We start from the raw sequence: 24,721 nt of genomic DNA on the forward strand, positions 1-24,721 counted from the left end.
AGCTTAGATATTCTGTATCTATTCTACTGGTGAGATTTTCTACAGAGTTTTTATTTCATTAACTCTGTACTTTATTGCTAGTAATTCTAACTGGTTTTTCTTTATTATTTCTATTTCCTTATTTATGTCTAGTATTGACCTCTTTATTTCATTAAATTGGTGTCCTGTGTCTTCTTTGAATCCTTTGATATCCTCTTTTATTCCTTTGATTTCTTCTTTGACTTCTTTGAACATATTTATAATCATTCTTTTGAAATCTTTCTCAGGCATTTTCTCTAGCTTGTTTTCACTGGAGGTCATTTCTGATGCATTAATACTTTTTGGTGGATTTATATTGTCTTGAGTTTTGGTGTTTCTCGTGTATAGTGTATATATTTTTGCATCTTGGATTAATTTAATGCTTGGATTTTCTAGTTAGCTGGGTATTATTAGATGTATCAATCAATGTGATGCTATATATCTTCAGGGTAGGAGCTTAAGGTTCTAGGTGTGGCTCTCAATGCTCTCAGAGTATTTACAAAAGTGACCCTAGGTGTTGGGTTTCCCTGCTATAAGAGTATTCAAGTAGGCTGAGTGGAACAAAATACAGGCAGATTCTAAAATTTAACTAAACAATGAACACTTCCAATGAAAAACAGCACAGAGTATTTATGCAAGAGTAGGTATTATGACAACTAGATCCTCTATCAACAAGGAGGTTAAGTTTTCTGGTCTGTTGAGGGTTCCAAGTCAGCTTGTGGCCAAATGAGACCCTTTCCTAATGTATAACAGAAAAGGAAACAAAGCCACTATAAATCAAGAAGCAAAAAATAATAAGCCCAAAATATAGCTTATTTAAGAATGGCAAATCTAGCCGGGCGTGGTGGCGCACGCCTTTAATCCCAGCACTCGGGAGGCAGAGATAGGAGGATTGCCATAAGTTCAAGGCCACCCTGAGATGACAGAGTTAATTCCAGGTCAGCCTGGACCAGAGTGAGACCCTACCTTGAAAAACCAAAAAAAAAAAAAAAAAAAAGAGAATGGCAAATCTGACCACCCACCAGATTTAACATACAATTTATCCTGATATGGAAGGTGCAATTAGCACTTCTGGTTCAGGGCTATATACCAGGTTTATTAGGTAGGTAATGACCTGGTGTAATCCCAGTTACCTTTTGGGATAATTTTGGTCTCAGTTATGCTGCGCTCCTGCTTGGGTCCCTCTTTGGTGCACTGTGGGTTCAAGTAGGCTGGTTGGGTCGTTGGACCGCTGCTCTGTTTGCCAGAGCTGGGCACTGGCAGCGGGGGAGGGGAGGCTGTCCATGGTGGCTCTAGTTCTCTTGCTGGTCCACGTGATCCTCTCCCTTGTGTTCTGCTCCTCTGTTGTTCACAGCCGGTCTCCCTTCACGTTTCTTGAGTTTGCAAAGAGCTCTGGTGTGAGTGGAGAATCTCTTTACCTGGCTTTTCCTGCAGCTCAAGCTGAGCCTGGCAGCTGTGTCCCTGGGGACCTGGCGCCGCCACAGCTGCTGGAGCCACTTCTGCCTGCCTGTGTGGTTTCTGGATGCTCTGGATCTCTCCTACTTCCCTGCTGCCGTCTTAATTTCTTATACACCTCACTTTTTAGTAAAAGTGTGTATTTTGCTGATTTTTTTTTTTTTGGCTTTTTATCCCCTAGGCTGCTTTGGTGTGGTTCCTATGCAGCCATCTTAACCAGAAGTCTGATAATTTTTTTAATTATTTATTTTTTAGAGAGAGAGAGGGAGAGTCAGAGAGACAAAGAAATGGGTACACCACAGCCTTTAGCTGCTGCAAACGAACTCCAGACATGTAAGCCCCCTTGTGCACATGTGCAACATTGCATGCTTGCATCACTGAGCACCTGGCTATGTGGGACTGGAGATTTGAACATGAATTCTTAGGCTTCACAAGCAAGTACCTTAACCACTAAGCCATCTCTCTAGCCCCAGAAGAGGATTTTTTAAAATTTATTTATATTATTATTTGAAAGTAGGGGGAGAGATGGAGAAAGAGAATGGTCCTACCAGGGTCTCTTGCCACTGCACATTAACTCCAGATAGATGTGCCACTTTGTGCATCTGGATTTACATTGATAGTGGGGGTTTGAACCTGGTCTGTCAGGCTTGCAAGCAAGCACCTTAACCACTAAGCCATCTCTACAGCCCACTTCCAGAGAGTTATAATTGGTAGGCTTAAAGGAGGTAGGCATGACTCCTAGGAGAACATAAAGTGACTTTGGTATACATGCATAGTATGTCAGTGTAAAGGCCTGTCAACTGGACTCCATCTATTTGTCTACTAGAGAGGCAGTCACTAGGAAGCAGTGTAGAATGTAATATTCTCTAGATATTGATATAGGAAAATGTATTAAGGGTGACTGAGTCATTCTGGCACAAGAACCAACTTATAGTTAATATGATACCCAAGGAAAAAATTTTTAAGAATTTATTACATTTCCTGAATGTGATGGTATACATCTATAATCCCAGTGAGGCTGAGGCAGGAGGTGAGTTTGAAGCCAGCATGGGCTCCACAGTGAAATCTTTTTTATTTTATTGTATTATTATTATTATTATTATTATTATTATTATTTTGGTTTTTTGAGGTAGGGTCTTGCTCAAGCTCAGGCTGACCTAGAATTCACTATGTAATCTCAGCATGACCTTGAATTTATGGCAATACTCCTACCTCTACTTCCTGAGTGCTGGAATTAAAGACGTGTGCCACTACACCCAACAAATCATTTTTTAAAATTATTTATTTATTTGCAAGGAGAGAGAGAACATAAATGGACATGCTAGAGACTCTTGCCATTACAAAGGAATTCCAGACACATGCACCACTTTGCGTATCTGGCTTTATGTGGGTATTAGGGAATTGAACGCAGGCCATCGGGTTTGCATGCAATCACCTTAACTGCTGAGCCATCTCTCCAGCCCTGAAATCTTTTTTTTTTTTTTTTTTTTTTAATGAGGGTAATACATTTGTAGAACAAAAGCTATAAGTTGTTTCTCTGTAATAGGCATTTAGAGCAGTTAGGAATTGTACTAAATTTTGACTCATTTATAGATAATTTGCAGTAGAGTGTACTGGGAAAAACAAACATTAAAGGAACAAAGAAACCTCCTAGGTTAGTTCAGAAGTTAAAAAAAAAAAAAGAAGTTCAGCAGGGCATGGTGGCGCAAGCCTTTAATGCCAGCATTCAGGAGGCAGAGGATCACCATGAGTTCGATGCTACCCTGACATTACATAGTGAATTACAGGTTAGCCTGGCCTTTCAAGACCCTACCTCGAAAAACTGAAAGAAAAAAGAGTAGAAGTTGGGGGCTGGGGAAATGGCTTAGCAGTTAACTCACTTGCCTATGAAACCTAAGTACCAAGCAAGGTTCAACTCCCCAGAACCCACATCAGCCAGATGCACATGCATGTGGAGTTCGTCTGCAGTGGCATGCCCATTTTCTCTGTCTGCACCCCCTTCAAATAAATAAATAATAAAAAAAAACTTTTATTTATTTAATTTGTTTTGGTTTTTCAAGGTAGGGTCTCACTCTACCTGGAATTCACTATGGAGTCTCAGGGTGGCTTCAAACTCACGGTGATCCTCCTATCTCTGCCTCCCTAGCGCTGGGATTATATGCATGCGCCACCACGCCCGGCTTTAAAAAAATTCTTTTTTAAAAAATGGAACTTGGGGGCTGGAGAGTTGGCTTAGAGGTTAAGTGTTTGCCTGTGAAGACTAAGAACCCCGGTTGGAGGCTTATTTCCCCAGGACCCACGTTAGCCACATGCACAATGTGGGGGTGGCGCATATGTCTGGAGTTTGTTTGCAGTGGCTGGAGGCCCTTGCATGCCCATTTTCTCTCTCTCCCTCCCTCACCGCCTCTTTCTGTCTGTCGCTCTCAAATAAATAAATGAAAATAAACAAAAAATAAAAATAAAAAACAGGGCTGGAGAGATGGCTTAGCGGTTAAGCGCTTGCCTGTGAAGCCTAAGGACCCCAGTTCGAGGCTCGGTTCCCCAGGTCCCACGTTAGCCAGATGCACAAGGGGGCGCACGCGTCTGGAGTTCGTTTGCAGAGGCTGGAAGCCCTGGCGCGCCCATTCTCTCTCTCTTCCTCTATCTGTCTTTCTCTCTGTGTCAGTCGCTCTCATATAAATAAATAAATAAATAAATAAATTTAAAAATAAAAAACAATGCAACTTGGGGCTGGAGAGATGGCTCAGCACTTAAAGGCGCTGAGCTTGCAAAGCATGACAATCCAGGTTCGATTCCCCAGTACCCACATAAAGTCAGCTGTAGCATGCACCTGGAGTTCATTTACAGCAGCAGGAGGCGTTGGCATGTCCAAACACACGCACTCTCTCCCTCTTGCTCTCTCAAATAAATAAAACACACACACACACACACACACACACACACACACACACACACACACGTCAACCAAGACACTCAATGGGAATTTCTTCAACCTCTCTGGATTCGAGGTCACAGGTAACCAGGTGTAGGCCCTGAGCTTCCCAAAGCCCGCTTTTGCAGGTCACTGGCACCTCGTCGACGACGGGAGGAGGCCCGGCTGGGCTCTGCAGGCTCTGCAGGCTCTGCAGGCCGTAGTGATCTCCATCTGAGTGCGCCTGACCACCTCTGAGGAAGAGCTGCCTGACTGGCTGACAGTAGGCTGGCGGAGGGGAGTGGCACAGCCTTAAGGGTTGACTAACCTACAACAGGACCAAAGGCAGGAATGACATGACGGCCACCTCGCCTCCACACACGAGCTTCGCGCCTCTCCTCACGCGCTCGCCCAGCGCCGCGCTGCGATTTCTCCCGCCCACCCTGCACGTGACCACGCCCTCACCAGGCGGGGGCGGGGCACAGCGTGCGCGCACGCGCAAACACCACTTCCCCCGCCCGCCCCTTACACTACTGCGCGTGTGCGCGAGGGCCGCCCCGTCACGTGACTGCTGATTCAGAGCGTGTGGCGAGTGCTTGGTCGTCTCCCGCTTCCTGGATTCTGGCGTCATGGCTGCCGCCCTTTCCCTCTCTCCACTGCTTCCCCTTCTGGGTCTCCTGCTCCTCTCCGCTCCGCACGGCGGCAACGGCCTGCACACCAAGGGCGCCCTTCCCCTGGACACCGTCACTTTCTACAAGGTAACGAAGGCCAAGGGGGACTGTGCGCAGGTGCTGCCTGGGCGCCCATGGGAACGTGCGCTCGTGGGGGACGTTGGGGCCCAAGGGGAGGGCAGGAGGTGGTCTTGGGAGAACCATCCCTGGACTTGCCCTCATCCTGCGGAGTACTATGTGACCCCAGGCACGTGTGCCACAGGGTCCTCTTTTCTCCCTTCTTGCTTTCACAGCACGAGTACTTGCTTGCTTTTTTTTTTTTTTTTTTTTTTGCAATGATGCAGTCAAGAAAACTAAGTTCCTCTTCTCCTTTATCCGTAGAGAAAAGACAGCCTGGGGCGAGATCCAATCCTGGACTCCCAAGTGGAAGACCCAGGGGGCGGGGCGAGGTCCACCACGGCCTGGCTCCTTGCTGGGGTGGGGATGGCGAGGGGGAAACTCAGCACATTAGCATGCACGTCTGCAGCCCTCTTCTCAGAGGATGGATTGCAGATGGATTCAGATATTACGCATCTCCCGGCAAAGTGCAAGGATTAAGAATAAGCTGCATTTCAGCCACTTGTAGGGAACATCTTGGATCTGGAAAGAAAAGAAATAAAATCAGGTGAAAGCATAGAAGAACTGCCATTCCCGCCAGCTCCCTTTTTACCAAATTTGGATCCAGGTCTGGGTAAACCGACAATGGAAATATTGAAGACAGAAAGCAGCACACTTCTGTGTACACAACCCCCTCATCATGCATCTATCTCCATCCGTGAGCAACTTCTCTCTTCCTCTAAAAGGGAATACTAAGTGTTGAGAGAGAAAGATAGGCCTTTTATTTTCTCGTTTTATACCCACTGTGGGAAAGTGAAAATAAGAGCTAACTAGCTGGGTGTGGTGGTGCACGACTTTAATCTCAGCACTCGGGAGGCAGAGGTAGGATTGTCATGAGTTCGAGGCCACCCTGAGAATACAGAGTGAATTCCAGCTCAGCCTGGGCTAGAGTAAGACCCTACGTCAAAAAAAAAAAACACCTCTGTCTCAAGGGTTTGAACAGTCGTATTTTTGAAAAGGTTGTCTGCCATCGACTGGGCACTTAAATTATGTCAAGGAAAGATTTTAGAAATATTAAAGTGTAGGCACGGCACTGGCTGGGGGACAGTCCACATCACCCTATTCTTTTTTTTTTTTTTTTTTTTTTTAAACATGAGCCAGGTGTGGTGGCACACGCTTTTTTTTAAAATTTGTTTATTTATTTCAGACACAGAGAGAAAGACAGATAGAGGGAGAGAGAGAGAATGGGCGCGCCAGGGCTTCCAGCCACTGCAAACGAAGTCCAGACGCGTGCACCCCCTTGTGCATCTGGCTAACATGGGACCTGGGGAACCGAGCCTCTAACCGGGGTGCTTAGGCTTCACAGGCAAGCGCTTAACCGCTAAGCCATCTCTCCAGCCACACCCTATTCTTTATATTCCTTTTTTACAAAGCTACCTCTCTGGTCATATCACAGTCCAAGTGTAAATGAAAGGGACATTTTGCATAATATTTCTTTTTTGTTGTGTTTTGTTTTGATTTTTCGAGGTAGGATTTCACTCTAGCCCAGGCTGTCCTGGAATTCACTATAGAGTCTCAGGGTGGCCTTGAACTCACAGTGATCCTCCTACCTCTGACTCCCAAGTGCTGGGATTAAAGGTGCACTACTGCACTGGTTCTGCATAATATTTCTTGATTAGTTGGAGAAGCTCCATCTTTACTACTGATTACTGCTGTGGTCTCGGTTGTCATTACAACAGCCTCTTAAGAGGCCTCCCCGTTTCTTCCTTGAGGCTCCACATGATAGCTAGTTCTACAGCATCTGTCTCCTCTCATTTCCTAAACATTCCCCTTGTCCTGTTTGCTGCACCCTTTAACCAGACATCATACACTAGTACATTTGCAGTAACTAGCTATTCTTAAGACTGGAACATTCTTCCCCAGTTTTTGAAGTATAGATTATTTCTCATGTTGAATCTCTTTGTTGAATCTTCAGACCCCTTCTCTTGATTTCTAGTGCCAATCATTGTTTTTTTTTGTTGTTGTTGTTGTTTACTTATTTATGAGAGAAGAGAGAATTGGCACACCAGGGCCTCTAGCCACTGCAAATGAACTCCAGATGCATGTGCCACTATGTGTATCTGGATTATGTGGGTTCTGGGGAATCAAATCTGGGTCCTTAGACTTCATAGGCAAGTGCCTTAACTGCTAAGCCATCTCTCCACAGCCCTTTTAAAAAATATTTATTTATTTGAGGGAGCAAATGGGCACACCAGGGCTCCCAGCCACTGCAAATGAACTCCACATGCATGTGCCACTTTGTGATTGCTGGGTGATCAAACCCTGGTCCTTTGGCTTTGTCAACATGCACTTTAATTGCTAAGCCATCTCTCCAGCCCTCTACCTTATTTTTTGAGACATTGTCTCTTACTGAACTAATTGCTCCCTGATTCAGCTGGACTAGCCAGCAAGCCCTTCTGTCCCCACCTCCCCAGCTCTAGGAATACAGGTGTATCCCACCACACCCAGCAATTATATGGGTGCTTACAACCCAAAAGTGGGTCCCTGTTCTTTCCCAGCAAGCGCTTTACCCATGGAACCATCTCCCACCCCCACTTTTAGGTCTCTTAAGGTAGAATAATATATGCTTGGGAAGATGTTACCTTGTTTTATTCCTGATCATCCACATAGCATTGCAGGTTCACTGTCACATAGAAGGTGTTCACTAAATACTTCTGTTGCATGTCTGAGGTGTCTCCTTCAGTCTCATTGCAAGTGGCGCTCTGCCACTATATCTGATAAGGGTTTTCCTGGCATTTTGTCCAGCAATCTTGTTCCCTGCTTCATCTTTCAGTGCTTTCCATTTAAAAAAAAAAACAAAAAACTTTTTGTCAGGTGTGGTGGTGCATGCCTTTAATCCCAGCACTTGGCTGGCAGAGGTCGGAGGATCACTGTGTATTTGAGGCCACCCTGAGACTATATCATGAAATCAAGGTCAACCTGGGCTAGAGTGAGACCCTACCTCTAAAATAAAATAAAATTCTTTATTTATTTTAGAGAAGAGAGAATTGGCACCAGGCCTCAGCCACTGTAGTCCAACTCTAAATGCTTGAATCACCTAGTGGACATGTGCAACCCTGCGCTTGCCTCACATTTGTGTGTCTAGCTTACATGAATATGGAGAGTTGAACATAGGTCCTTAGGCTTTGCAGGCAGGTACCTTAACCACTAATCCATCTCTCCAGCCCCCAAAGAACTTTTAAAATCATCACTAGAATGTCAGTTTCATTTGATAAGAGACCCTGTTTCTTCACTTAGAATGGTGCCTAATATAGTGGGTTCTTAGCAACTTCTTTCAAACAAAAAAATTTCAGCCAGCTTGTTGTTGTGGTGCTTGCCTATAATTGTAGCTCTCAGGAGGCTGAGGTAGGAGGACCACTGTGAGTTAGAGGCCAGCCTGGGTAAATAAATACATAGTGAGTTCTACGTCAGCTTGGCTTAGAATGAGAATCTACCTTGAAAAAAAAAAATTAAAATTTCAGAGCTGGGTGTGGTGGCGCATGCCTTTAATCCCAGTACTCAGGAGGCAGAGGTAGGAGGATTGCCATGAGTTCGAGGCCACCTTGAGACTACATAGTGAATTCCAGAACAGCGTGGGCTAGAGTGAGACCCTACCTCAGAAAACCAAAAAAAAAAAAAAAAATTAAAATTTCAGGCACAGTAGCACACACCTGTAACCCCAGTGCTGGGGAGGTTGAGTCAGGAAGGTTATGAGTTTGAGGGCAGCTTGGCCTACATAGCTAATTCAAGGCCGGCCCAAACTACATGAGACTTTTTCAGCCAAAATGAAACCAAAAACAATTTTTTTCACACTGCCTTAGCCTGTTAGGCAAAGCTCTTAATTTTGCTTAGTGAGAACAGTACCTGAATGGGTGCTAGTGTTCTTTATTGCAGGTGTAGGTCTCTTGATAGGGATCCTGTGTTGTGCTTTTAAAATGCACTCCCCCTCCCCAGCCCTGTGCATGCAACATCTCTTCCTAAAGACTGTTAGACTTCTGCTCATTCATCACATGTTTTTCAGTGTCTGTTATATGCCAGACATTGTGGGGCTATAAGGATAGAGCAGAACACAGGCTCTATCACCATGGCCCTTAGACTCATATAAGTGCATATTCATGGAAAGGACAGAAAACAAGCACATACAGGTTTCAGAGAATGATTACTACAGTGAAGGAAATATCTCGGGTGGGAAATGATATAATACTAGATAGTTGGAAGAGCCCTCTTAATTGAAAGAAGATGACTGCACTGAGCCTTTAATGAAAGACAGTTACGTAGAACTGGGGAACAGGCATTAGAGGCAGAGGGAGCACATGGAAGCTAGTGTGTTGACTGAAACAAGGACAGTTAGACCAGAGGGATGTGATCTGATTTATATTTTAAGGTTTCTCTGCTTTTAGGCCCCCAGAGCTCAGATTTTTTTAAAGATAACTGTTTTGCTAGCTTCTGTCTTTCATGTCTCTAGGCAGTGTTAGTATTCTTAAAAACCAAGTGGAGTCGGGCATGGTGGCGCATACCTTTAATCCCAGCACTTGGGAGGCAGCGGTAGGAGGATCACTGTGAGTTCGAGGCCACCCTGAGACTCCATAGTGAATTACAGGTCACCCTGGACTAGAGTAAGACCCTACCTTGAAAAACAAAAAAACCAACAACAACAACAACAAAAAACCCAAATGACACAAATACTGGTTAAGAAAAAAATTGTTTTAAGCTGCTCGGCATAATTATGGACAGTGATTACTTTGATGAATACCTGAGAGTAGAGATAACTGGATTAGGAAAGTAAAAAGATTATGGGGGAAGGGGAGGCAATATTATTGGTCAATGGTAGCTTATTACATAAATGTGTACACTGGGGAAAAACCATCAGAAAGATGCTTTGGTAAGTTGGAGAATCACCATGAATCCTAGAATTCCTAGAATGCCCAGGAGAATTGAATTTGGATGTTTAAACCAAAACATGCATGTCAATGTTCAGGGTAGTGCTAGCCACATCCGAAAGGCAGAAACAACCCAAATATCTACCTGTTGTGAAATACTATGGCAGGTGTGGTAGTGCACACCTGCAACCGCTACACTTGAAAGGAGGGTCCGTGTGAGCTGGCCTGAGCTACACTGACCTTTGCTCTCCTCTCCCTACCCGAAGAAAAGAGGAGGGAGGGAGGAAGAGAAAAAAAAAGGTATGAAGTATTAACACATTCTACAAAATGAACAAGTGTCAAAAACATGGCAAGGCAAGGCAAGGAAATCAGAAGGCTGCATAACATCTGATTCCACCAGAATAGCTACCTGTAGGTACAGAAGGTTGAGGAGGACGTGTTTAATGAGCAGGTTTTTGAGGACATAGTAAAAAACATTGTTGATAACGATGTGCTTACCTCAGCCTGTGTACTGGAATTAAAGGTATGAGCCATCAAACTCAGCTTTTTTTCTTTTCCTTTAGACAGGTTCTCAATATGTAGTCCTGACTGGCCTCAAAGTTGTAATTGCTCTCCTGTCTGCCTCCCAGGATGACAAACATGCACCACTAAGCCCATGTGAGCTGTACTTTAAATAGTGAATATATAAATTTTACTGCAACTGATATCCTGCCCTTTATATTTAATACCCAAAGATCTAGCCACTGGGAACTCTGGTCTTGGGAAAAGACATTAATTAACCCAAGCCTCCCTTACCAACTTTACATCTCTCTAGACAAAGCATATTGAATGGAAATCAACTCTTTTTTAAGGAACTTTTTTTTATTTGGGGCAGGGGGAGAATGGATGTGCCAGATCCTCCAGCTGCTGCAAATGAACTCCAGAAACATGGCACCTTGTGTATCTGGCTTACATGGGTACTGGGGAATAGAACCTAGGTCCTTTGGCTTCACATGCAAATGCCTTAAGCACAAAGTCATCTCTCCAGCCCAACTGGGTTTTTTTAGATAACTGTTCTCTTTTGTCAGATTTCTGTGTTTGAAAAAGACTGCCTGGGGGTAACAGGCATGACAGGACAAAGGAGTATATGCTAAGGATTCCTTGGCCTTATTGAAAAGGACACTAAGCTGGGTGTGGTGGCTCAGGACTTCAGTCCCAGCACTCCATAGTGAATTCCTGGTCAACCTGGCTAGAGTGAAACTGTACCTTAAAAAAAAAAAAAAAAAAAGACACACTATAGTAGAAGGCCTTAGCTATGTTTACCTACATCTTCTTTTGGTTGGTGTACTCAGTGTTTAGCACATAGCAGACAGACCCTACACTGCTAAGTAAATGAGTAGATAGATCCTCCTACCTCAGCCTCCCTAGTGCTGGGATTAAAGGTGTCTGGCTCCACTCTTTCTTAAACAGGGGCCCCTTGGGAAGGGGAGTTAGCCCTAAAGGTCTCTGGAACACCCCAATTTGCTCAGCTCTATACACCCTCAGGTCATTCCTAAAAGCAAGTTCGTCTTGGTGAAGTTCGACACCCAGTACCCCTACGGTGAGAAGCAGGATGAGTTCAAGCGTCTGGCTGAAAACTCGGCCTCCAGCGATGATCTCTTGGTGGCAGAGGTGGGGATCTCAGGTATGGTCAAGTCTAGGACAAATGGGGAGGGCTGAGAGGGAGGAAGCTAGGCATTATTTTTCTGTCTAGAGGGGGAATACCCAGCACCTTTCCCTCTGAGCAACTACTGAGGAGTAAATAGGTGCATGGTCTATCCAGAAATCTGGTGCCCACAGCATGCTTAGCCTGAGTAGATTGTGAGTCCTTGGAACTTCAGCCTACCTGAAGGGAAGAAATCCCCTTCTCCCTGTACTCCACCTGTCTGACATTAAACCTGCTAAGAGAACTTTGAACTCTTTCTTGGCAAAAAGGGTGCCATGTCCCCTCCTGTCCTCATTTCAGCTTTTATAACACAACTGTTGAGTTTTCGCTTTGATATTTGAATGCATAAGTGCTACTGCTAATCTACGGGCAGCTTTAAGCTGCAAAGGAAACTTTATTGCTAATAGTCTGACATTTCATGATTTACAGCCTGTGAAGATCAGCACAGACATTGACTTTTATCTTCTTGGGAAGCAAAATGTATGATCTCCACTTAGACTGTTGCTCAGGCAACTTCTCAGGCCCTGTGGAATGAGTGGCTCATTCAGAACTCCTCCCATTGTTCCAGGTGCAGCAAGTTTATCTCTGTGTCCTCCAAGCCAGGATGGCTCTATGCCCTAATAAACTGGGATCTTCCTGGTCATGGTTGTGATAGAGATAGCTAGCCCACTTTTATAAAGCAATTGGTCAATTCCAGCTCAACTTCCAGTCAGTTTCCTTGGCACTAATAGCTAACATCATGTTCACTATGTACTAGGCCACTGTCCTAAGTGTTTGTCATATATTTCATCCTCACGACATCACTATGAAGTACTATGGCACTGTTGCCCCTAGGTATGGTTACACATGCCTTTCTAAAACATTGTTTTTTTATTTACTTTTTATTTTTTTTGGTTTTTCGAGGTAGGGTCTCACTCATGTCCAGGCTGACCTGGAATTAACTCTGTAGTCTCAGGGTGGCCTTGAACTCACGGCGATCCTCCTACCTCTGCCTCCTGAGTGCTGGGATTAAAGGCGTGCGCCACCACGCCCGGCTTTAAAACATTTTTTTAAATTATTTACTTGAGAGAGAGTAAGGTATTGCCACTGCAAACAAACTCCAGATGCATGCACCACCATGGGCATCTGGCTTAAGTGGGTTCTGGGGAGTCAAGCCTGGGTCCTTAGGCTTCACATGCAAGTGCCTTGACTGCTAAAACATCTCTCCAACTATGGCACACACTTTTAATCCCAGCACTCCAGATGCCAAGGTAGAAGGATCGCCGAGTTTGAGAGGCCAGCTGGGAGCTGCAGAATGAATTTCAGGTCACCCTGGGCAGAGTGAGACCCTGTCTTGAGAAAAAAAAAAAAAAATCAAATGAGAACAGTGAGAGAGGGCTGGAGAGATGGATTAACAGTTAAGGTGCTTGCCTGCAGAGCCTAAGGACCCATGTTCCACTCTGCAGGTCCCATATAAGCCAGACACAAAAGGTGGTGCAAGCCTCTGGAGCTAAATTACATCGGCCAGAAGCCCTGGCATACCAATTCTCTCTCAAAAAAAGAAAAAAGTAGCAGAGTAAGAATCTGTAGTCCAGGCTTCCATCCAGACTGCAGTCACTGGTCTTGGCATTTCTGGCCAAGGTGTAAGAAACCCTTTGTCTCTTAGCCCTTGGTATAAGACATCAAGAGTGAGAACAGCAGCCACCACATTGAACAGTAGATATGCTAGCCCTGTACGCGTATTCCCTTCACAGGTCCCCCCCCCCTCAGCAGCCTTTGTGTAGCAGGGACTATGGTTGCTGCCTACTGTGTGCACCTGTCCCCCCCTCCTTCCGTGCTTCCAGGCTCCAGCACACCGGCTTTCCCAAAGTTGATCTCAGCACAGGTCATCTTCACTTGCAGTCCATTTTCCTTGAGATACCCTTCCCAGGTTTCATGTTGTTGAGTTCTTTGGCATTCAGGTCCCGCACCTGACATCATTTCCACAGGGAAGTTTGAAGTAGGTTATCTCACCCAGGCACAGTCACATTACTCTGTTTGGTCTTGACACGAATGTTTCCTTTATTATCGCTCATGTCACCCTTAGAACATGAATTCTTGGGGAGGTCAGAGAGCGTGGTAGTCTGATTCATACAGGTCCTTGCACCTACAATAGTTTCTGACACATAGTGGGCATAAACATTTTCCAGAGCCCCTGTGTTTCCAGAAAGAGGGTGTTTGAGAGATGTTAAATGACTTGTCAAAAGCCACATAGCTAGTGGGAGAGGAATTCAAAGGTTTGTATAGCCAGGCTGCAGGTTTTAACTCCTACACAGCCCTCTCTGCTCAGGCTCCTTAGCCATATTCTGGTGGTCATGCTTCTCATGTCTAGTTTCTGTTCACAGATTATGGTGACAAGCTGAACATGGAGCTGAGTGAGAAGTACAAGCTAGACAAAGAGAACTACCCAGTCTTCTACCTCTTCCGGGATGGGGACTTTGAGAACCCAGTCCCATACAGTGGGGAGGTTAAGGTGGGAGCCATCCAGCGCTGGCTAAAGGGGCATGGAGTCTACCTGGGTATGCCTGGTTGCCTTCCTGTGTATGATGCCCTGGCAGGAGAGTTTATCAGGGCCTCTAGCATGGAGGCCCGCCATGCCCTTCTGAAACAGGGGCAAGACAACCTCTCACATGTGAAGGAGACTGAGAAGAAGTGGGCAGAGCAATACCTGAAGATCATGGGGAAGATCTTGGATCAGGGTGAGGACTTCCCAGCATCAGAGATGAGCCGGCTCACCAAACTGATAGAAAAGAACAAGATGAGTGATGGGAAGAAGGAGGGGCTCCAGAAGAGCTTGAACATCCTCACTGCCTTCCAGAAGAAGGGGGCTGAGAAGGAGGAGCTGTGAAAACTCTGGGGTCTCCTGGGGTGGGGAGAGGAGAATTTGCCTGTTGGCTGTGAGGATCTTTGTGAGATAAAAGGTGATGGACAAAGTGGCATCAAACCAGAAACCTGAGCCCTGTGAATGCCTGGACATTGTTGCTGATGCCCCCATGCTTAGGCATCTCGAGCTAGTGGGGAGAGCTTGAGTGCTTCTTTACACAGCTAGGGAAATACCGCCTCAGAAGGAATTGGTGCTATAAAGAGGAAGGTACTGCCCAGGTCCTTGACAAGTATAATTCTGAACTAATAAAAGTGTCAGTGTTTTGATTAAATGGACCTGAAGCCATTGGTTTTCTTACTCAAATTCTACTTCAGGCCAAGTGTGGTGGCACACGCCTCTAATCCCAGCACTTGGGAGGCAGAGGTAGGAGGAACACTGAGTTTGAGACCACCCTCAGACTACATAGTGAATTGCAGGTCAGCCTGGGCTACAGAGACCCTACCTCAAAAAAAAAAAAAAAAAAAAAGAAAAAATACTTTGGCCTATGACCTGCTTGTTTTGAATTTTTGTATCTTAATTTGGTATGGACTTCATTTTACCTGAGAAACCAACCTGATAACATTGAGACACAACCTTTGTTTATTTTCCATTGCTGTGTTCAGACTTGAGTTAAAAATGTCCTGCTGAGCTGGGTGTGTTGGCACATGATTTTAATCCCACCACAGAGGAGGCTGAGGTAGGATGATTCTTGTGAGTTTGAGAGCTGGAGGCCAGCCTGTAAATTAATACTGGGCTTTGAAAAACCGAAACAGGAAAGGAAAAAAAAGTCTTCCCTATCACTTTTTCCTAAGATGTGCAGTGTTATGAACCACACTGAACGGGCATCCAGGAACAATGGGCCATATTTTTCATGGTCTATGCAATAAATATGGGTTTTACTATATAAAAAGTATTTAGGATTTAGTCAACCAAAGCTAAACCTGGTGGCAAACAATCTGTAATCCCAGTACGAGGGAGGTAGAGGCAGAAGTTCAAGGCCATCCTCTGGTACATGAGACCCTGGCTTTAAAAAAATAGGGCTGAAGAGATGGCTTAGAGGTTAAGGCACTAGCCTACAAAGCGTAAGGACCCACTAAGTAAGCCAGAGGCACAAGGTGATGACACAAGCATATAAGTTTGCACATACATACAAGGTGATTCACGCATTTGAAGTGTGTTTGCTGTGGCTGGAGGCCCTGGTACACCAATTCTCTCTCTAGCCAGTATACATACTCTACATTTGAGGAGAGAATGGCAGTTCTCCCATCCCCAAGTAGGGTTTCACCCTAGACAATGCTTGCCTAGAATTCAGTGATCCTACCTCTGCCTCCCAAGTGCTGGTAATAAAAATGCAATTTTTTTTGTTTTAGGCTAGACCCATTTGGAATTCACTCTGTTGTCGAGACTGGCCTCATAGTGACCCTACCTGGTTATAGGCATGAGCCCAAACTAATCTACCATTTAAATTCCTGCCATTTCATTTCAGTTTTAATCAAAAGTCTCAGGACAATCTTTGGAAAGCATCTGAATTTGCTTTAGCTGCTTAATTTTATATAGCTATCGAGACCAGACTGATTCCTAAGAATGGTATTTTAGAGGAATTGGAGTCCTCACAGCCATTGTACTGTGGTCTCATCTTGATCCTCTATGAGACAAAAGCAGAAAGAACAATGGCAGTCCATCCAAGGGGATATCATAGACAACTGGTTACTGTTATGTATAACCCATGTCTTTAAGCAAGGTTTGGCTGCCATAGACCTTTTGTTATCAAATAACACTCAACTTTAAAGGGCCTTCTGTTTCTAGTTTAAATTTATTTGTACCTCACATTTGCCACAAAAACTCCTATCTTCATTGACTCTGAAGTCAGATGGATACCTTCTTTCTTAGCATCTAACACCACTGTGGTTTGGTGCAGCTATTCAAACTCAAATGAAGGCTACATACTGACTTCAAAATTCCTGATAACCTGGAGTAGACAGACCTTGGACTTGCAAGTTTTCTCAAATGGTACCAAGAATAGCTGGAATTTACAAGTAGTGAATTTCATAACACCAAAGTGTTGAGATTATTCATGCAGAAATTATCTGGGGATTTCAATGTGGCCATCAAGAATAAATACACACACAAAAAAAATAAAGAATAAATACACATGGCTGGAGAAGATGGCTTAGCAGTTAAGACATTTGCCTGCAAAGCCAAAGGACCCCAAATTCAATTTGCCAGGCCCCACATAAGCCAGATACACAAGGTGGTGGTGCATGCATGTGGAGTTAGTTTGTAGTGGCTGGAGGCCCTGGTACACCCATATTCTCAAGTTAAAAAAAAAAAAAAGTGGGCATGGTAGTGCACACCTTTAATCGCAGCACTCAGGAGGCAGAGGTTGGATTGCTGTTCAAGGCCACCCTGAGACTACATAGTTAATTCCAGGTCAGCCTGGGCCAGAGTGAAACCCTACCTCAAAAAACCAAAATAAATAAATACAATAAACACATAATGATGGCACACCTACAATACTAGCACTTGGAAGGCTGAGGCAAGCCTGTACTACATAGTGAATTCCAGGTCAGCCTGGGCTACAGCAAGACTCTACCTTGGGGGAAAAAAAAAAAAAAAAGCAAGAATGTAAGGGGAGCGGGTTCCTAGGTTTTAGCATCTTCACTTGGGTCTGTATTTTCTGGGCCATACAGAAGCTGGGTATTTCAGAAAGCTGTGCTCCTCAGCAGCACTGGGAAGCCACAAGTCATTGAAATCTATGGTCACTTTGGTGCAGTACTTTACATTGCACTCACTGCTAAGAAATATGCCTGTTACCTAAAAATTCTCATCTTTTAGGACCAGTTCACAGCAGCGGAGGTATAGGCAGAGTTAAAGGAAAACAAGAACGTTGGGGCAGAAAGGAAACTCAAGAGGAGGAATAGCTCCTGTCTGACAAAGATTAGGAGGTGTCAGCTTGTGTATCCAAGTATTCTTGGGTGGTTAGCCTGCCTAAAATCCTCCAGCAACTTGCCACTACATTCAGAATAAAATCTCAGGTCCTCTCACCACTTCCTCATTTCTCACTCCTGGAGCGCACACTGTGCTTTCCTGCCTGAGACCTTCATAACTTGTTATGTCTTCATCATTCATGTCCAGGGTCACCAACATCTGAGGGGAGCCTCATGACTTAAGTCTTGAGATAAACCTCTAGAAATCTGTTATGGCATCCCAAACTCACTATGTTAAACAGGATATAACTACAAACTAACCTTTAATTTTACTAACTATTCCCCATCTCATAGCCTCTAAGTATAGAGTCTATTTATAAGTAAAGACTAAACTTAGAAAGCAGGTATACAAGTTTATAAGAGTAAGCAAGGTATAAATTTTCAATCAAAAACAAAAATAATGCTTTTATTGTTTTGGTTTGTATTGAAAAGGTCTTATGAGCCATGAATGGTGTTGCATACCTTTAATCCCAGCATTTGAAAGAAAGAGGTAGGAGGATGTGTGTGAGTTCAAGGCCAGCCTGAGGTTAGCCTAGGCTAGAGAGAGACCCTACCTCGAAAAAACAAAACAAAACAAAAAGTCTCTTGTGGCCCAGCTTGCCACAAACTTAAGTCTACTGCCAAGGATAACCTGACCCTCTTGCCTTCACCTCCCAATGTGCTGAAACTACAATCATGTACCACCATATCTAGTGAAAATTTAAAATGATTTCTTCTTGCATTTACTTTGTTTGTTTTTCGATTCTGTAGCCCAGGTGACTTAGAATTAACTACATACATATGTCTCACGTTGGCCCTGAACTCAGAAATCCTACCTCTGCCTCTGGGATTAAATGCACATACCACCATACCTGGTCCTAATTTTGATTTTAATTTGTACATTTGTGTAGATACACTAGGGTATCTACTATAAACAAATGCCAGATGACAAAATGCTTCATTTTGCATCTGGCTTTATGTGGGAGGTTAGGGAACTGAACTGAGACTGGCAGGCTTTGCAAGCAAGTACCTTTGACCGCTAAGCCATCTCTCCAGCTCATAAAAATTTACATTCTTAAATAAAATTAAGATGTTACACCTTTTACCCAATTACAGCTTCTTCTAAGATTCTGAACAAAAATGAAAAGCCAAGCGTGGTGGTCCACACCACTCAAGAGGCAGAGGTAGGAGGATTGCTGTAAGTTTAAGACAAATCTGAGTCTACATAGTGAATTCCAGGTCAGTCTTGGTCTAGAGACTCTACCGCAAAAAAACAAGAAGAGGGCTGGAGAGATGGCTTGGCAGTCAAGGCATTTGCCTGCAAAGCTAAAGGACCTTGATTTGATTGCCCAGGACCCACGTAAGCCAGATACACAGGTGGCACATGCCTCGAGTTCGTTTGTGGTGGCTCGAGGCCCTGGCACACCCATTTTCTCTCTCTCTCTTCTCTCTCTCACCCTGTGCCTTTCCCTCTCTCAAATAAATAAAAATAAAATATATTAAAAAGAAAGAATTAGAAAGAAATGCCAACTTGAAAGTTTATAAAAATTAACTCGTTCAGTTTAAAGCAGACTTCCTAGGCTTACCTTAATTCTAAAGAAGAGTAGAAGACTTCCCATATTAGTAAATCACATCAAGTAAGTAGGAAGAGTTTCAACTATAAGCCTGTAGATAAACTGAAAACCCTTTTCATATTAAAAGTGAAAATGAAAGACAAATGCAGATTGAACATGGTAACTGCAAAATATAATGCAATTTTTAACAATTAAAATTATGAAAATATACAAAATTCATGGGCAACACAACTAGGCAGCTGTACATTTTCCAATATGTGGAGAACACCAAAAATTTCTCTACCTTTTATCCACATCAGATAAATGATTTAAAGCAAGTGTTTGCTTTGGAAAGTTTTAACTTAGGATCTCAGTAGTATAAAAAGCAATAAATTTTCAGTCTGTAAACAATAATCATGTTTTTTTTCTCTCCTTTTTTTTTTTTTTTTAAATACCAATGTACCACACAAAAACAAAACCCCATACAAACCAAAACAACAGCAGCAGCAACGGGTTACTGGGGCATTCTCTTCATATATCAATGACATATGATTGCTGGGAAAGGGTACTTTTTACTCGTGTAAGAATATATATATATATTTTAACTGTACATAATTTATAGTGCATGACAGTTTCCAAAAGAACAGATTGGTAAAAGATATTGGCCATTTCATTTCATTCTTTTCAAAAGTATCTCAAAATGTGAGAATTAGATCTAATTGAAATGCTACATTTAGTAGTAAAATCAGCAAGTAACAAATGAAGTATAACTCCAACATAACATTATTTGTCAGTAAAACCAATAAAGGTTCCAGATACCGTGGGGCAGAAGACTGGGTGGGCAGACCATTAGTCATGTGCTGGCACTGAGGACCAGCACCAGCCCACAGGGCATAAACCTTGCAGATTGATCATGGTTGGTTGAGAGAGCTGATTCAAAGATTATTTCCATTTCTATGTACACCACATTTTTGGATATTCCAAGAACATATACCATACATACTACCTCTGCACGCACACAAAATTCCAACAATGGGCCAGAGTTATATAAAATTATATGTTGATGTTGAAGGCAATTCAGGATCAATCAGAACATCAGTTCCTCTTCAAGACTGTTCCTCCTTTTAAGATGGGGTGTGTGATACTGTGGCTACCATTTTATATCAAAAATATTTTGAATCCAGGTGTGGTGGCTGAAGCCTATAATTCCAGCACTTGTGAGACTGAGGTGGGAAGAACTTTTGAATTCAAGGCCAATCTTGGCTATGGCGAGACCTTGCCTCAAAAAGTTTTGGAAGTGTTACTTTAAACAGGTATTGTAGGAATTTCTAAAAATGTCCTTGGAAGCTTAAACTGTTACCACTATATCAAATTGTGAAACTAAAAACAGTCCAGATGGACAAATATAAACTTTGCACACAGAGATTTTTTACATCTCTCTTTTGGTTTTATTTGTTTTGGTTTTTTTTTTTTTTTTTTTTTTTTTTTTTTTTTTTTTTTTTTTTTGAGGTACAGTCTCGCTCTAGTCTAGGCTAACCTGGAATTCACTATGTAGTCTCACACTGACCTCAAACTCACAGTGATCCTCCGATCTCTGTCTGGGATTAAAGGTGTGCACCACCACGCCTGGCTTTGGTTGGTTTTTAGTACCACATTTCACTAGAGCAGTGTGAAGGAATAGATCCGTAAGGTCTAACGACCAACCCACCATCAGATGCTTAAAGTTGCTCATCAAATTAATGTCTTCACTCTCCCAGAATTACTAACTCTAGAATTGTATTTAGGTAACAAAAGACTGAGAACAGAAACAGGGATTCAAACACAAACACACACACACAAAAAAAAAAATTATCAAAAAAACTGTAACATATTCAAAAGCAAGATCAACCTATTACAGTCTTGGGAAGGAAAGCTCAAGGTGAACAAAGTAGAAACCATATTACCAGAATTCTTAAGTTTAAAGAAAGTAGACTGAACATCAGAGTCATTGGATAACTTTTCTTGCCAACCCAAAATTTAAAATCTAGGTCAAACTCATAATATACAAACTCCTTCCTTGAATTACTGCAGCATATGATTTCACAAAACAGATGAAATAAGCATCAGAGTTGCCTGTGTAAAATATGTACACCTCTCTTGACAACAGTCATTCCCATTTTGCCATATAACCAACAACAGCAAGGTAGCTCTCAGCAGACTTACAAATCAGGTGGTCTATCTATATCACTTAAATACAACCCTAACCCGCACAGGAGCTAGGATGGGTATGTCTTGGCTAGCAGGACAAGGAAGCCAAAAGCTGAGCGCCTGAGTCATACATGGTGCCCTGCAGTGGCATGTGCTTATGCCAAATTTCACCTGAGACCTTTTGGTCTACAGACTTGGTTCTGTGGGGACCACACAGCTGTGGAGGCCTCACAATGAAGCACCTGCTATAGTAGAAAGGACCCCACTCCCAGTCATGTCCACATTTGCATCTTTCTGTCTCTTATGGCTCAAGAACCATACCAAAACTCCTACTGCCCTGACGAGAGGGCAATTCAGCTGCTCCAAGGTCAAGACTTTACAGTTAATTTCTATTGCTGCTTGTACAGAAACACCCATCCCAGATGCTTCTGGTGATAGGAGGGAAGTGGGTTCTCTTGTTGCTGCTATTTGCATATGAACATGTATAAAAGTGGTCAAACCCAGACAAAGGTCCTGCTTCTGCTTTATATACAATAATTTAATCAATTGTTTATATTTAATACCTCAAAAAAATAATTCACGATCAAAGTCCTTCATGCATTTTATGAGGAAGTTCTGGATTACAATGATGGTCAACCAGATGCTGCTTCTGCCTGGGAAGATGGTCAAGAGTCAGTGGTGCATGTGGTGCACACATCCTTAAATTTTTAGTTTCTTTGTGGTCTCCAGTCTTTTTTTCAGCAGCTCTCCCATTTCCAGAAGTGAATGCAGGTAACTGCTCTGCACCTTCCCCTGCACAGTCTTTGAAAATTTTTTCTCTTCCTACAAAGGGGACAAAAATTGGTTGTTTGCTCAAAACATTCACCCAGGTTAAATTCCTCAGATTAAACTTCCATCACCTCATGGTAAGCACCATCAGGACAAGTAGATGATTTTAAATGTCATAAAATGCAAAGAAGCCTAAACCCACAGCACCTGTTATTTTCCCATGTCATTTTTCACAGAATGTTGCTTCAGCATCATTATTTTACCAAGTACCTTTTGCTATAAGATATATAATGTAGAAAAGTAACACAAACTGGCCTCAGGATTCTCCTCCTTTAACTTCCTGAGGGCTGGTAGAGTTATGCACCACCATACTTGATCTGATGACTAGCTTTGAACCAAGAAAAATGGAATAATTTCAAAATATATTTGTTAGAAAGAGAGAAAGGGAAGGAGAGATGAGAACGGGCACACCAGAACCTCTTGCTGATACAAACTCCAGATACAAATGCCATATTGTCCATCTGTCTTTGTGGGAGTACTAGGGAAATGAACCGGGGCCATCAGGCTTTGCAAATAAAGCCTTTAACCACCAAGGCATCTTACTAGCCCAGAAAAATTTAGTAAGTAGTTTTAACATGAAATCATTATGACTTTGTTACAAATTGGAACAAGTATAAAATCTGAGATTTCCAAATTTATTTAAATCAGAAAAATAAATCAGAAATTACTAATTTTACAGTTGTAACAGCAACAAATTATCCTCTAAATTACAAAGTCCACAGGTGCAAGAGACAATAAAAAATTAGAGCTTTCTTTTTCTTTTTTGTTGTTATTTTGTGAGGTAGGGTCTCATGAAACCCAGGCTGTCTCAAATTTACCATGTCGAGCAGGTTGGCTTTGATCCCTTATCTCAGCCTCTTGAGTGCTAGTATCACAGGTATGAGCCACCACACCTGACTCTCAGACTTTTGTGATCTCTGTGCAGAGAACACAAAGAGATGGGGTGTGAGGGAGTGTTTAAACGTAAAAAAAAAAGGACTAGTAAGGACTGAGTAGGTTTACATGAAGTTGACAGTATTGCCGAGTCTAGAATTACAAATGAAAGCATGTCTCACTTTCTGACCCAGTAACACTGCTACATCAGATATTACCTGCTTGAGAAATGTGTCTACAGGAAGACATATACAATTACACTTTATTAAATAGTATGTGCAAACAATACAGCTGGTTCCCTTCCAAAGGTAATAAAACCACTTGTTAAACCCATGAAAGTGTCTGGGTAGCTGGGCCTGGTGCCACAGCCTTTAATCCCAGTACTCATGAGGCAGAGGTAGGTAGACTGCCATGAGTTCAAGACCACCCTGAGACTACATAGTGAATTCCAGGTCAGCCTGAGCTGGAGACCCTACCTCAGGGGGTAGAGGGAGAGGTTGTCTGGGTGTGAAAAGAAGTTGGGTCTATACTGAATATGGCAAAAAAAAAAAAAAAAAATTAATACTTTTTAAAAAATTATTCATTTGAGAGGAAAAAAAGGACAGGGGAGAGAAGAGGGGGAAATGAATGGGATGGGCCAGAGGCCTCTAGCTGTTGCAAATGAACTGCAAATACATGAGCTACCTTGTATATCTGGCTTTCGTGGGTCCTGGGGAATTGAACCTGGGTCCTTTGGCTTTCCAGGCAAGTACCTGAATTGCTGAGCCATCTCTCCAGCCCAGCAAAACTTTTTTTTTTTTCCCCAGCAAAACTTTTTTTATGGACATTATAATCAAAACATTCTAACAGGGTTGCAGAGATGGCTTAGAGTTAAGGAGCTTGCCTTCAAAGCCAAAGGACACAGGATTAGTACTCTGGTACCACATAAAGCCAGATGCACAAGGTGGCACAATGAGAAATGAGAATTCTGATTCCTTATTTCAAGAAGCAGACTGACCTTAACAGAAAAAAAAAAAAAAAAAAAAACAACAAAAAAAACCACCTGTGCATGGGGGGAGGGGTATGTGGAGACGAGAGAACAACCTCAGGACTCCTAAGATATGCATTAATCTTTTTGAGACAAGGTCTCTGTCTGGTCTGGAGCATACCTATTAGGCCAATATCACTGGCCAGTAAGCCCCAGGGATCCTCCTCTCCTGTCTACCTCCCCAGAGGTGGGATTACAGGTGTGCCTGACTAGTACTAAGAATCAAAGTGTCCCTCAAGCTTGTGAAAGGCAAGCATTTTATTGACTGAGCTTCCTCCCCAACCATCAAAACTTAACAAAAACCACTCAACATTCCTGACATTAGTAGTTTCTGTGATAGTTCTTCCCCATAAACTCACTTTCCTGCTTCTGTACTTTCTACTGGCCTCTGTCTACTTGGCATTATTTCTTGTTAGTCTGGCAAAAACTTGCTAATCTTCAAACATTCTTCTCATTTGTCTTTTTGACATTCATTTCAATGTGATTATTTCTTGGTGGTCTGTTGCTACTGTGATAGGGTCTCATTATGTAGCCCTTGCTGGCCTAAACTTGCTATGAAGACCAGTTCAACTCAAAATTTGTGGTGTGGTGCTCCTCTTGGCTCTCTCCTTAGTGCTAAGATTACAGGCTTGTACCACTATTCAGTCCTACT

At 43.0% G+C, this 24,721-nt stretch overlaps 2 protein-coding genes across 3 annotated transcripts in view; one reads left to right on the top strand and one right to left on the bottom strand.

Annotated features, from left to right (window-relative positions):
* Positions 1 to 4,919: 4,919 nt before the first annotated feature.
* Positions 4,920 to 14,927, top strand: Erp29 (endoplasmic reticulum protein 29). Of its 2 annotated transcripts, XM_004670978.2 has the most exons (3): positions 4,930 to 5,142; positions 11,595 to 11,733; positions 14,118 to 14,927. In XM_004670978.2, the coding sequence occupies exons 1-3, from the start codon at positions 5,014 to 5,016 to the stop codon at positions 14,618 to 14,620; spliced, it is 771 nt and encodes a 256-aa protein (XP_004671035.1). In that variant the 5' UTR covers positions 4,930 to 5,013; the 3' UTR covers positions 14,621 to 14,927. The 2 variants fall into 2 exon arrangements, with proteins under 2 accessions (XP_004671036.1, XP_004671035.1); XM_004670979.2 differs by lacking the exon at positions 11,595 to 11,733 and having other exon boundaries at positions 4,920 to 5,142; positions 14,118 to 14,274.
* Positions 14,928 to 21,000: 6,073 nt separating this feature from the next.
* The window catches only part of Naa25 (N-alpha-acetyltransferase 25, NatB auxiliary subunit), a 75,731-nt gene continuing 72,010 nt past the window's right edge, over positions 21,001 to 24,721 (bottom strand). The window contains exon 24 of the mRNA XM_045132636.1: positions 21,001 to 22,163. Within this exon, the coding sequence (XP_044988571.1) occupies positions 22,041 to 22,163 (123 nt within the window). The 3' untranslated portion in view covers positions 21,001 to 22,040. The remainder of the gene's footprint in view (positions 22,164 to 24,721) is intronic.

Source organism: Jaculus jaculus, chromosome 13 (genome assembly GCF_020740685.1).
Source record: "Jaculus jaculus isolate mJacJac1 chromosome 13, mJacJac1.mat.Y.cur, whole genome shotgun sequence".
NCBI lineage: Eukaryota > Metazoa > Chordata > Mammalia > Rodentia > Dipodidae > Jaculus > Jaculus jaculus.